The following is a 12608-nucleotide window of genomic DNA, read 5'->3' on the forward strand; positions in this document are numbered from 1 at the left end:
TAGATAGGCATTTAGTATGAAAATCATTATTAGTTTTAGACCACCCTTTTCCATCTTTGATTCTCCTTTGTCTTCTAAAGTCTTGTTCATATAACACCACTGCCCCCCGCCCCCCCATTACACGCTCCTCACCTTTTCCTCCTATACACATCTCTTTGCTCTCAGCATCGTCCATGGACTCGTGACTCCACATCACACGGATTTTGCTGTTCGGTTTCTTTACATCCTTCTGAGAAATCTTACACTCGGAGGTAACATTTAATGATTTATCCATGTTAGTCTGATATCTTTCTGCTGATGGATGAGGCTGTGTCTCTTCTTCTGATACATAAAACCACTGAATCTGGATATCTTTAGGATAGAAATTCTCTAGGGGCAGAGAATATTTCACCTCCTCTTTACCTGCAGTCACTCTAAAGGGTTTTCTATTCTTTGGTATACCTGGAAAGAAGGGAATTTTGTTTACTTACCGTAAATTCCTTTTCTTCTAGCTCCAATTGGGAGACCCAGACAATTGGGTGTATAGCTATTGCCTCCGGAGGCCACACAAAGTATTACACTTAAAAGTGTAAGGCCCCTCCCCTTCTGGCTATACACCCCCAGTGGGATCACTGGCTCACCAGTTTTAGTGCCAAAGCAAGAAGGAGGAAAGCCAATAACTGGTTTAAAGACCAATTCAATCCGAGGAAACATCGGAGAACTGAACCATACCACATGAACAACATGTGTACCCGAAAAAACAGAAAAACCCCCAGAAAACAGGGCGGGTGCTGGGTCTCCCAATTGGAGCTAGAAGAAAAGGAATTTACGGTAAGTAAACAAAATTCCCTTCTTCTTTTTCGCTCCGAATTGGGAGACCCAGACAATTGGGACGTCCAAAAGCAGTCCCTGGGTGGGTAAAAGAATACCTCGTGATAGGGCCGTCAAACAGCCCTTTCCTACAGGTGGGCAATCGCCGCCTGAAGGACTTATCTACCTAGGCTGGCGTGTGCCGAAGCGTAGGTATGCACCTGAAAATGCTTGGTAAAAGTATGCAGACTCAATCAGGTAGGTGCCTGACACACCTGCTGAGCCATAGCCTGGTGCCGTAATGCCCAGGATGCACCCACGGCTCTGGTAGAATGGGCCTGCAGCCTTGAGAGAACCGGAAGCCCAGTAGAACTGTAGGTTTCAAGAATTGGTTCCTCGATCCCCCGAGCCAGGGTGGATTTGGAAGCTTGCGACTGTTTACGCCGACCAGCGACAAGGACAAAGAGTGCATCCGGGTGGCGCAGGAGCGCCATGCGGGAAGTAGAACCTGAGTGCTCTCACCAGAACCAACAGATGCAAATCCTTCTGAAATTGATGGACTGGACGAGGACACAAAGAAGGTGAGGTGACATCCTGATTGATATGAAAGTGGGATACCACCTTAGGGAGAAATTCCGGACTCGGACGCGGAACTACCCTGACCTGGTGAAGGACCAGGAAGGGAGTTTGTATGAGAGCGTTGCTAGCTCGGAACTCTCCTAAGAGACGAGACCGTTACTAGAAGGCCACTTCCCGTGAAAAGCGGGAAGGGAGACATCCTTCAAAGGCTCGAAAGGCGGCGTCTGGAGAGCAATTAGAACCTTGTTCAGATCCCAGGGCTCTAACGGCCGCTTGTACGGAGTGCTGAGAAGACAAACTCCCCGTAGGAACGTGCGTACCTGAGGAAGTCGTCGTTTCTGAATAAAATACAGATAGCGCTGAGACTTGTCCCTAAAGGGAACTGAGCGACAACCCATTTTCCTACCTAGATTGCAGGAAGGAAGGAAACATAGACGATGCAACCGGCCAGGGAGAAACACCCTGCGCCGAGCACCGAGATAAGTCTTCCACGTCCTGTGGTCAATCTTGGCGGACGTTGGTATGCTAGCCTGTCTCATGGTGGCAACCACGTCCTGAGGTAATCCTGACGACACTAGGTTCCAGGACTCAATGCCACACTATCAGGTTGAGGGCCGTAGAATTCAAATGGAAGAATGGCCCTTGAGACAGCCAGTCTGATTGGTCTGGTAGAGCCCCCGGTTAGCCTACCGTGAGGCACCACAGAACCGGGTACCACAACATCCTCGGCCAATCTGTAGCGACGAGGATGGCGCGGCCGCAGTCGGTCCTGATCTAGCGCAGCACTCTGGGCAACAATGCCAGAGGTGGCACATAAGGTAGCTGGAACTGCGACCAATGCTGAACTAAGGCGTCTGCCGCCAGAGCTCGATGATTGTGAAACCGTGCCATAAAGCTGGCACATTGTTGTTGTGCCGTGACGCCATTAGATCGACGTCCGGCCTCTGTCAGCGGCGCCAGATCTCCTGAAACCCGTCCGGGTGAGGAGACCATACCCTTTCGGCCACACCCCGGCGACTTAGGAAGTCAGCTTCCTAGTTTTCCACGCCTGGGATGTGAACTGTGGATATGGTGGATGCCGTGTCTTCCACCCACGTCAGAACCTGCCGGACTTCCTGGAAGGCTTGCCGGTTGCGCGTTCTTCCTTGGTGGTTGATGTATGCCACCGCTGTGGAGCTGTCCGACTGAAGTCGGATTTGCTTGCTTTCCAGCTGCTGTTGGAAGGTTTGTAGGGCAAGATACACTGCTCTGTGTTCAAGAACATTGATCTGAAGGGTGGACTCTTGCTGAGTCCACGTACCCTGAGCGCTGTGGTGGAGAAAAACTGCTCCCCACCCTGATAGACTCGCGTCTGTCGTAACTATCGCCCAGGATGGGGATAGGAAGGACCTTCTTTTTGACCATGAGGTGGGAAGAAGCCACCACCGTAGAGATTCCTTGGCCGCCTGAGAAAGAAAGACGACTCTGTAGAGGGACGTCGACTCCTCGTCCCATTGGCGGAGAATGTCCCATTGTAGTGGACGCAGTAAAACTGCGCGAAAGGAACTGCCTCTATTGCTACCATCTTACGTAGGAAGTGCATGAGGCGTCTCAATGTGTGCGACTGGTTCTTAAAGAAGAGATTGCAGCCCGTAGTGAATGCTGTTTGTCTAGCGGAAGCTTCACTATCGCTGAGAGAGTATGAAACTCTATGCCTAGATATGTTATCGATAGGGTCGGGGTCGGATCTGACTTTAAAAAGTTGATGATCCACCCAAAACTCTAGAGAGTCTCCAGCGCAACGTTCGGGCGGTGTTGGCATGTTTCCTAAGAGAGTGCCTTGACAAGTAGATCGTCTAAATACGGGATCACAGAGTGACCCTGAGAGTGCAGGACTGTGACTACTGCTGCCCTGACCTTGGCGAAGACCAGTGGGACTGTCGCTAGCCGGAAGGTAGAGCTACGAACAGAAGGTGTTCGTCTCCTATAACGAAGCGTAGAAACGCTAGTGCTCTGGATCAATCGGCACGTGTGGATAAGCATCCTTGATGCCTAATGATGCTAGGAAATCTCCTTGGGACCTTGAGGCGATGACATGGCGGAGGGATTCCATCCGGAACCGCCTGGTGTCCACGAGCTTGCTGAGCAGTTTTAGATCCAGAACGGGACGGAACGGCCCGTTCTTATAGGCACCGCAAATAATTTGGGGTAAAAACCGTGACCTTGTTCCTGAAGAGGAACGGGGGTCATCACTCTTTCTGCCTATAGAGTGCACCCTGTTTGCAGAAGAGCAGCGGCTCGGCCGGGAGGTGGAGAAATTCTGAAGAATCGAGTTGGAGGACGAGAAGTGAGCTCTATCCTGTACCCGTGAGACACAATGTCTCACACCCAACGGTCATTGACCTATGGCAGCTAAATATCGCCAAGGCGGGAGAGCCTGCTACCGACCGAGGATGCGGAGAGAGGAGGCCGCAAGTCATGAGGAAGCCGCCTTGGAAGCGGGTTTTCAGACTGTCGCTTTTTTGGGCGTGACTGAGCCCGCTAAGAATCTGAGCTCCTCTGATCCTTTTGAGTCCACATTGGACGAGGAAAAATGGGACCTGCCCGAGCCTCGAAAAGACCGAAACCCCGACTGCCTCTTGCTCTGTTGGGGTTTGTTGTGTCCGGGCTGAGGAAAGGATGAATCCTTACCCCTGGACTGTTTAATGGTTACATCCAAACGCTCACCAAACAGCCGGTCAGCAGAAAAAGGCAACTGGTTAAGCACCTTTTTTGGAAGCAGAATCTGCCTTCCATTCACTTAACGAGCAGACCAGGCTCTGCTTAAAAACACGGAGTAGCGGAGGCTACCGCCGCACGGTTCGCAGAGTCCAGGGCAACCTGAATCGCGTAAGAAACAAATGCAGACATTTGAGAGGTTAAGGATGCCACCTGCGGCACAGATGTACGTGTAACCGTGTCAATCTGTGTAAGACAAGCTGAAATAGCTTGGAGTGCCCCAAGGGAGAGAATGCCGGAGCCAACGGTGCGCCGACAGCCTCATAGATGGATTTCGACCAGAGATCCATCTGTCTGTCAGTGGCATCTTTGAGTGCAGCTCCATCTCCCACTGCAACTATGGATCTAGCTACAAGCCTGGAGATTGGAGGATGCCGCTTGGGACACTGGGTCCAGTCCTTGACCAAGTCAGGGGGCAGGGATAACGTGTATCCTAAGCCGTTTGGAGAAGCGCATATCTGGATAAGCGTGGTGTTCCTGGACTGCCTCTCTGAAGGCAGAGTGGTCCAGAAAAATACGTGAAGCTGACTCCTCCACTGGAGGAGCTGTGATATATAGATGGACGCTATAAGATTATTTACTATGGCGTCACCATCAGGTGTATCCAGATTGAGAGCGGTCTCAGGATCAGAATCCTGAGCCGCTACTTCCGCCTCATTACACAGAGAGTCCTTTGCTAGGACCCTGATGAAACCGAGGGCCGCTCATAGTGAGCCCGCTTAGGCTGTCTGGGACTGACGTCCGTGCAGAGCCGTGACTCTGGGATGCGTGCTGACATTCCCGGAGCTGTTAGTTGTTCACACTGAGGGGGGCCATGGATCAATGATTCAACAGTGCCCATGTTGTGAGAGACATGTCCGGACTGCTAGGCTTCTAGTATCATAGCCATAGTCTCAGAAAAACTGTCAGTAAATACTGCAGACACCGTCCTCATCCCCTGGCCATTAGCAGAGACTCCGGCTGAGTTGCATACAATGGGGATCTATGTAACCTGCCGGCCGTATAGCCGTACACGCTGTACCAGCTGCATAGAAAAACATGTGGTTCTGCACCTTTGTTTTACACAGAGAATATGCTGATAACTCCTCCGCATAATCCAGGAGGGTATATACAACGTGCGACCAAACAGTGCAATGTATATAGTACAAGCATATTTATAAGTGCACTTCTGCACTAGTGGGGTTAGCACCACAGGTGCTGCTTAACGCCTGTTGCAGCGATTGTGTGACTATCAGCATGCCAGGGTCTTCCACACTTGTCTCTGTATCTACAGAAACTGACACTAATGGCTGCCGGCGTCCTGTATAGAGAAGGAAGCCGTGGGCGTGCCTGAGAAAGTGCGGGAATCCGGTTTCACAGTGCACACAGTGAGAGGGGTGGAGTATGCAAAACATACTCCAGCTCTCAGCGCTGCTGTGCTATGCAGCGTCACGCCCCTACCCTGACTGTCAGGGCTGTGGGCGGTAACGAAGGGAGACTAGGCCCAGAAGCCGGGGACTCGAGTTATCAGCGCGGCCGCCGTAAAAGCGCGGGCCGCGCTGAAGTCCCTGGCGCACCACAAGTGCCAGCCGCGCCGCAGTCCCCGCGGCCGGCGCGACCGATTCCTAGAAGTGGCCAGCGTCCCGCCCCTCTCCTGACTGGCAGGTCTGGGGGCGGGAACGAACGGAAGCAGGCCGCAAAAGCCGGGGACTCTAGTTATCAGCGCGGCCGCCGTAAAAGCGCAGGCCGCGCTGAAGTCCCCGGCGCACTACAAGTGCCAGCCGCGCCGCAGTCCCAGCGGCCGGCGCGACCAATTCCCATAAGTGTGCCTGCTTCAGCGAAGCTGAATGAGGCCATGGCACAAGCGCCGCAGCGCTGATGTCCCCCGGCGCACTACAACACCCAGCATGCTGCGGTGTGAGCGCCAAATGCACGGGGACACAGAGTACCTGGAGGAAGCAGGGCCATGTCCCTGATGTACTCCGCTCCATCCAGCATCTTCTCCAGGGGCTGTAGATGGAGCACGGTCTCAGTGCCTGGAGACCGGTAAATCCCACTTCACCCAGAGCCCTGTAAAAAGGGATGGGGAAGGAATCAGCATGTGGGCTCCTGCCGCCGTACCCGCAATGGGTACCTCAACCTTACAAACACCTCCGACATACAGTGGGGTGAGAAGGGAGCATGCTGGGGGCCCTTAGTATGGGCCCTCTTTTCTTCCATCCGACATAGTCAGCAGCTGCTGCTGACTAAATAGTGGAGCTATGCGTGGATGTGTTGCCTCCTTCGCACAAAGCACAAAACTGGTGAGCCAGTGATCCCACTGGGGGTGTATAGCCAGAAGGGGAGGGGCCTTACACTTTTAAGTGTAATACTTTGTGTGGCCTCCGGAGGCAATAGCTATACACCCAATTGTCTGGGTCTCCCAATTCGGAGCGAAAAAGAAATAATGAAAAGATTTAAGAACAGTATACAATATAATAAGTGTCCCCCAGGATGGCATAATGGGCAAACAGTCTGTGCAGATAATACCATAATCATGGCTAGCCTCGGGGTGGATGGTGCAGAGTGTAGATCCATCTTTGTCCTCCAAGATGTAGGTTACTACATTCGTATGGGGAAAGATTCTGTCGCCCCAGCTTTATCCTGCTCCAGGTCATTAAGTGTAAAACAATTTTAGTAAAAAAGAGAATTTTTGTACTTGCTGTAAAATCCCTTTCTCGTAGCTTTCATTCGAGGACCCAAGAACCATGAGTGTACACTGCTGTCACCAGGAGGCTGAGACCAAGAATTACAGCCTAAGAAAAAAGTCGTCTCCTGCTCCGCAACCAAGCTATTCAGCTAGTAAGAAAAAAAAAATCAAATCTTTATTTTTATATAGTGCTAACATATTCCGCAGCGCTTTACATACATCAGGAACACTGTCGCCATTGGGGCTCACAATCTAGGTTCCCTATCTGTATGTCTTTGGAGTGTGGGAGGAAACCCGGAGAACCCGGAGGAAACCCACACAAACACGGGGATAACATACAAACTCCTTGCAGATGGTGATTTGAACCCAGGACCCCAGCGCTGCAAGACTGCAGTGCTAACCACTGAGCCACCACAAGACTGAAGTGCTAACCACTGAGCCACCACAAGACTGCAGTGCTAACCACTGAGCCACCGTGCCGCCCTAAGAAAAGAAGAAAAAAGCTTTTTAATAAGATACATACTCACACACATGCCCAAAGAGGCAACATGAACAGAAGGGGGGTACTGTGGTCCCCAATAAAGGCTACGAGAAAGGGAGAAAGGTATTTTGAGGTAAGTACAAAAATTCTCTTCTCTTGGCCTCATCATTGGGGCCATAGGAATCATTGGACGTCCTAAAGCAGCACCTAAGGGGGTAAAAATGTATAAATGTGTAATACAAATCCCTCAGGAGGTAAGCCAAGTGACTGTCGCTTGGAGAACGTTTCTGCCAAGACTCATGTCGCGGGCGGAGGAGGGGACACTGCGCTCACCCACTGCTCGTGTCCGGCTGCTGCTGCAGCTGCTCGGTGGTGGCTCGAGTGGTGGGCCGGATCCCGGGGACTCTAGCGGCGTTCCTCGCCCGTGAGTGAAAAGGGGAATGGTTTTGGGGATGGATATTGTCCGTGACGCCACCCACGGTTGTGGTGAGATTGGTGACACCACCGCTGCTCTGGACGGGGATCCCGGGAGCGATGACAGGGAGCAGCTTGGATGTTGGTTCTCCCCTCCGTGGGTAGGGGGTTGGTTGTCCCGGGGCACGGTGAGGTGGGTAGGGATGGATGGCAGGCGGGTTACGGGGCCCGGTGAGGTGCAGGGTCGCGGGGGCAGCGCTGTGCCGCACGGCACGGTGGTACTCACTCAGCCAATGATGAATGCAAAGTCTCCGGTAAAACAAACGGCTGGATGGACGGGTCCCACAGACGGCTGCGGTGTTTCTCCTCCCGGCAGGTTGATGGTGACTGCCTTTCCCTGCACCTGTGTTGTGTTACGGTCCCAATGGCTTCCCACCGGTAACCCGCTCCCCAGCTTGGATGGAGGCTGAGGGAGCCCCTTTTGCCCGCAGGCTCTGGCCCTGGGAACTGTAGCCTTGGCGGTGACTGTGTTTCCCACTACGGTTTGAGCGGTTGCCTTCAATCGGGTCTTGGCTGCTGGGAAACCCCGGAGGTTCCCTTCGCTAACGGATTTGACAAATTTAACGGCGACTCCTAGCCTTGTCGGGGTCCGTAAGCCCTGCCAGATGGTGCTGGCTTCTCTTTACTCTCCGATCCGGTACCACCGGGCCACCGCCCGTCCACGGTCCATACGGTTTGCTCCGATTAGCCTCGCCTGCAGACGGTCACCACCGTCTGCCAACCTTGCTGTTCCGTCCGGGCCACACACCCGGACCGCCTTCAGTCTGCTCCTCTACCACTTTACTCCTCTCACTTCAAACTTCAAAACCCTACTCCTTCCTTTTCCCGCCTCCAGGACTGTGAACTCCTCGGTGGGCGGGACCAACCGCCTGGCCCACCCCCTGGAGGAAGGCCCCTGGAGGAAGGCAACAAGGATTTTGTGTTTGGCTTCGGTGTGCCTAACCGGGGTGTGGGGTGTGTTGGTGTAGTTCTGTGACGACCTGGCTTGTCCAGGGCGCCACACTCACATCTGCCAAGGAAAAGCTGTGAACCCTGTAGAATATTGAGAAAGTGAAGACTAGGTATCAGCCTTACAGAACTGCAAGGTCACTTGCTGATGGTGGACAACTCAGGAAGCCCCCACTGCTCAGGTAGAATGAGCCTCGACCCCCAGAAGAGGCACTTTGTTCTTAGCTTTATAAGTTTCCATAATATCAGAATAAATTCAATAGTCGCCTTAGAGACCGAGCGATCATGGCAAGGTCCTTCTGGAATGACGAACAGGGAATCTGAACATCTGAAGCAAGCCCTCACCTTCAGGTAGTGATGCACTGCATTGACCAGATCCAAAGAGTAAACAGTTTTCTACGCAGGATTAGTAGGAGAAGGTCAGAGGAAAGGAAGAATAATCTCCTAGTTAAGGCGAGTGGGAGAAACGTTGGGAAGGAACAAAGGCACGTGAAGGAGAAAAAAAGGAGAGCGTCAGGACAGAGCCACCAGTTTTGATAAGCGCCTCATGGATGTGATAGCAATCAGGAATGCCACTTTCCAGGAAACTAGATCAGGGAAAGGCTCTGGATTACTTCAAAAGGAGGACACTGTAGTGTGATAAGCACCAGGGTAAGATGCCAGGGATCCATGGGAGGTCGGTAAGGAGGAACAGAATGGGCAACACACTCAACAAAAGGTTTTGACTTGAGATTTAGAAACCAGGTCCTTGAAGAGAATGGACAGGGCCATGACCTGGCCCTTGAGAGAATTGAGGGCTAAACCAGACTTAAGATCCGACTGTAGAAAAGCAAAAGGGAAGGTAGAGAAAAAAACATAAGCAAAACCTCATTAGATTCGCAGCAGTGGAAAAAGGCTCTCCAGTTTCAATGGTGGATATGAGACTAGGTTGGCTTCCAAACTTTGATAATGGTCAATACAACCTCATCACAAAAAACTGAATATTTTTAAGCTGTGGCTTCAACAGCCATGTAGTTAAATTGGGTGACTGAGAATTCGGATGGTAGAGAGGACTTTGGGAGAGTAGTTTTAGTCTAACATGTGCGAGGAGGTTGAGCGCTTCCACATACCATGATCTTCCAAGCCACACCGTGGTCACGAAGATGATGTACCGTAAATGCCTTCTAACTTTAATCATCTTGAGCAGCTTGAATAGCCGAGATAGAGGTGGGAACAGTTTCAATAGCAAAAACCTTAATGAAATCCCCCTAATTCAAGAGAGTAATATATAGCAAAAAGGGGTCAAACCAAGGAAAAACTCCTAAAATATAACATTTATTAGATATGCAGATAAAAGGTGGACTGCCACCATAAAAGAATAAAACATCTGTCAAGGGCTGCAGAAAGTGTACTAACAGCCTCCAGACGAATCATATAAGGCACACAGTACAGGAGGTATGAATACAAGTCACACTCAAACCTGCATTGATAAACACAGCTAGGATGGTCGCTTCATCAGAATCAAACAAATGTTCGCAACCATTAAAGCAGAAAAAAACGGCCTTACCGTATTTTTATAGGGCATGTGATGATATGGCTCAAAGTCAGGTGACCTCATAAAGGTCTTGCACAAATACCTTCACTTCGCTCGAACCATACCACAGTACCTCCCGACGCGTTTCAAAGAATCATCAGGGGAGTCATTTCAGGGTACAAGTCGTTATATCAGTAATCATAACTGGACTGATATACAATCAAAATTGCCCCATGGACGGAACTGTGGAATAAAAATCATAACTTACAGCCCATCCAATCAAACAAACATGAGGAATAGCCTCATAAACCAAGCTGCTTACCCCAAATAACATCCAGCAAGGAAGAGCGCCAAGCTGCAGGTGCCGCGCCGGTTAGTTTGAAAACCGCGCTTCTTATAGGGGCCGCGCATGCGCGGTAAGTCCACCGCAGCGTCGTGACGTCAGTCCCAGCATTCACCATGCCGGAAACAGCGACGTCACCATCATGCCCGTCGGCCGCATCAGCATACCTGCGCCGCCGACGTCATAGGCAGGAGCCTGGAACGCAAGCCGAAATAAAACCGGAAGTGTCCGGTAAACAGTTGCTTATTAACCAGGCTGCGCCTACATCAAATTCCAACAGCAAGGTATTAATCCTTGTGTCAAAATAAAGGTGCACAGGGCCTACACGATCGCAGGATCATCCAAGACGCACTAAAGATACCAATTTAGACAAAAAGGCCAATTGATCAATCAGACAATACTCCAACCCATAAAGTACATATGGAACCCCAATAAAAGCACAAAACCAAAACCAAAATTTGGCGTGAACAGGAGGACAAACAGACCCAAAGGGTTAAACAAGGGGGGGGGGGGGGGGGTGTGAATATAAAATCAGACTCAGATAAACAGAGGAGTCCATAGAGAGGGGGGGGGGGGGCCCTACTCCAAAAAGGAGAAAAGGAGAACTGTCATGGACCATAAGATAAAAAGGAGGAAAGAAGGAAGGATAAAACCTAAGTGCACACTGCACATACCCTAGTATTATAGACTGTCCCTACCTAGCCTGTGGAGGTCGGCACCCTAGAACCCCACGCCAATGGCGCCCCCACTCACCGTAGTCTATCCCTCCTACGATGCACCCTACACTAAGGTGCATCTAAAAAAGGGAGGAAAGACAGTTGTTCATTCAGTCCAGTCGGTACCTCAGTCTTTCAGGTGGGAACAGGTAAAGAATAAAAAACTGAGATCAAGGAAGATTGCCAGAGCATTGGATGCGACTGTTAGAGGGTTGTGAGCTCTGGACAGGAACCGGCAAACCTTGTGATTGTGTGTTGATGCCATCACTTTGATGTCTGGAGTGCCCCAATGCAGATTTGACCAAAGATGTTCTGATGCAGAGACTATTCTTAGGGGCACTTTGCACACTACGACATCGCAAGCCGATGCTTGCGATGCCGAGCACGATAGTCCCCGCCCCCGTCGCAGCTGCGATATCTTGTGATAGCTGCTGCTACGGCAGCTTCACATGCACTCACCTGCCTTGCGATGTCGCTCTGGCCGGCGACCTGCCTCCTTATTAAGGGGGCGGGTCGTGCAGCGTCATAGCGACGTCACACGGCAGGCGGCCAATAGAAGCGGAGGGGCGGAGATGAGTGGGACGTAAACATCCCGCCCACCTATGTCCTTCCACATAGCCGGCGTGAGCCGCTGGACGCAGGTAGGAGATGTTCCTCGCTCCTGCGGCTTCACACACAGTGAACGAGGAACAATATCGTAACATCGGTCCTTCCGAAATTATGAAAATGACCGACGCTACACCAATGATACGATTTGGATGCTTTTACGCTCGTTAATGGTATCAAAAAGGATTTACACACGATATCGACTGCGACGCCGGATGTGTGTCACTTTCGATTTGACCCCACCGATATCGCACCTGCGATGTCGTAGTGTGCAAAGCCCGCCTTAATCCTACTCAAATTAAGAAGTCTACTGCCCAATTATCTCAGCCCTGACCCTACTGAAGGACACAGAGTCTGCAGGATGTGAGGGGTCCGCTTCTTTTACATTGAAGGATTGGTTTACAGCGCAAACAAGAGTATCAACCATATCTCTCAGTTTTGAAGCCTGATAAAAATCCATGTCTGAATCACAGTGGTGAACAAGCCTGAAGTTTGATGGTGAGTGTGGCTTTATAGTCGTGGAGAGAGATAGAGATCGGGATCAAGAACTCACTCTAGGACACTTTGATCACTGACGTTCTCTGCCATTCTGGTGCAGAGTGGCTGATGGGTCTGACACTCTGGGCAGTGGTTACCGGATGCTGTGGTATAAATGGATAGCCTTTTAATGATAGTGACCAGGGATACCTTGGTGAAATCTGCAATAGACAGAGATTTAATTGCCAAAGCTGGGG

At 51.1% G+C, this 12608-nt stretch overlaps 1 protein-coding gene across 1 annotated transcript in view; it reads right to left on the reverse strand.

Moving 5' to 3' along the window:
- Positions 1–12608, reverse strand: part of LOC142245629 (uncharacterized) — a 73374-nt gene that overhangs the window by 9193 nt on the left and 51573 nt on the right. Inside the window, exon 15 of the mRNA XM_075318519.1 lies at positions 133–441. Coding sequence (XP_075174634.1) covers positions 133–441 — 309 coding nt within the window. The remainder of the gene's footprint in view (positions 1–132; positions 442–12608) is intronic.

This window comes from Anomaloglossus baeobatrachus, chromosome 7 (assembly GCF_048569485.1).
Source record: "Anomaloglossus baeobatrachus isolate aAnoBae1 chromosome 7, aAnoBae1.hap1, whole genome shotgun sequence".
NCBI classification, from domain to species: Eukaryota; Metazoa; Chordata; class Amphibia; order Anura; family Aromobatidae; genus Anomaloglossus; species Anomaloglossus baeobatrachus.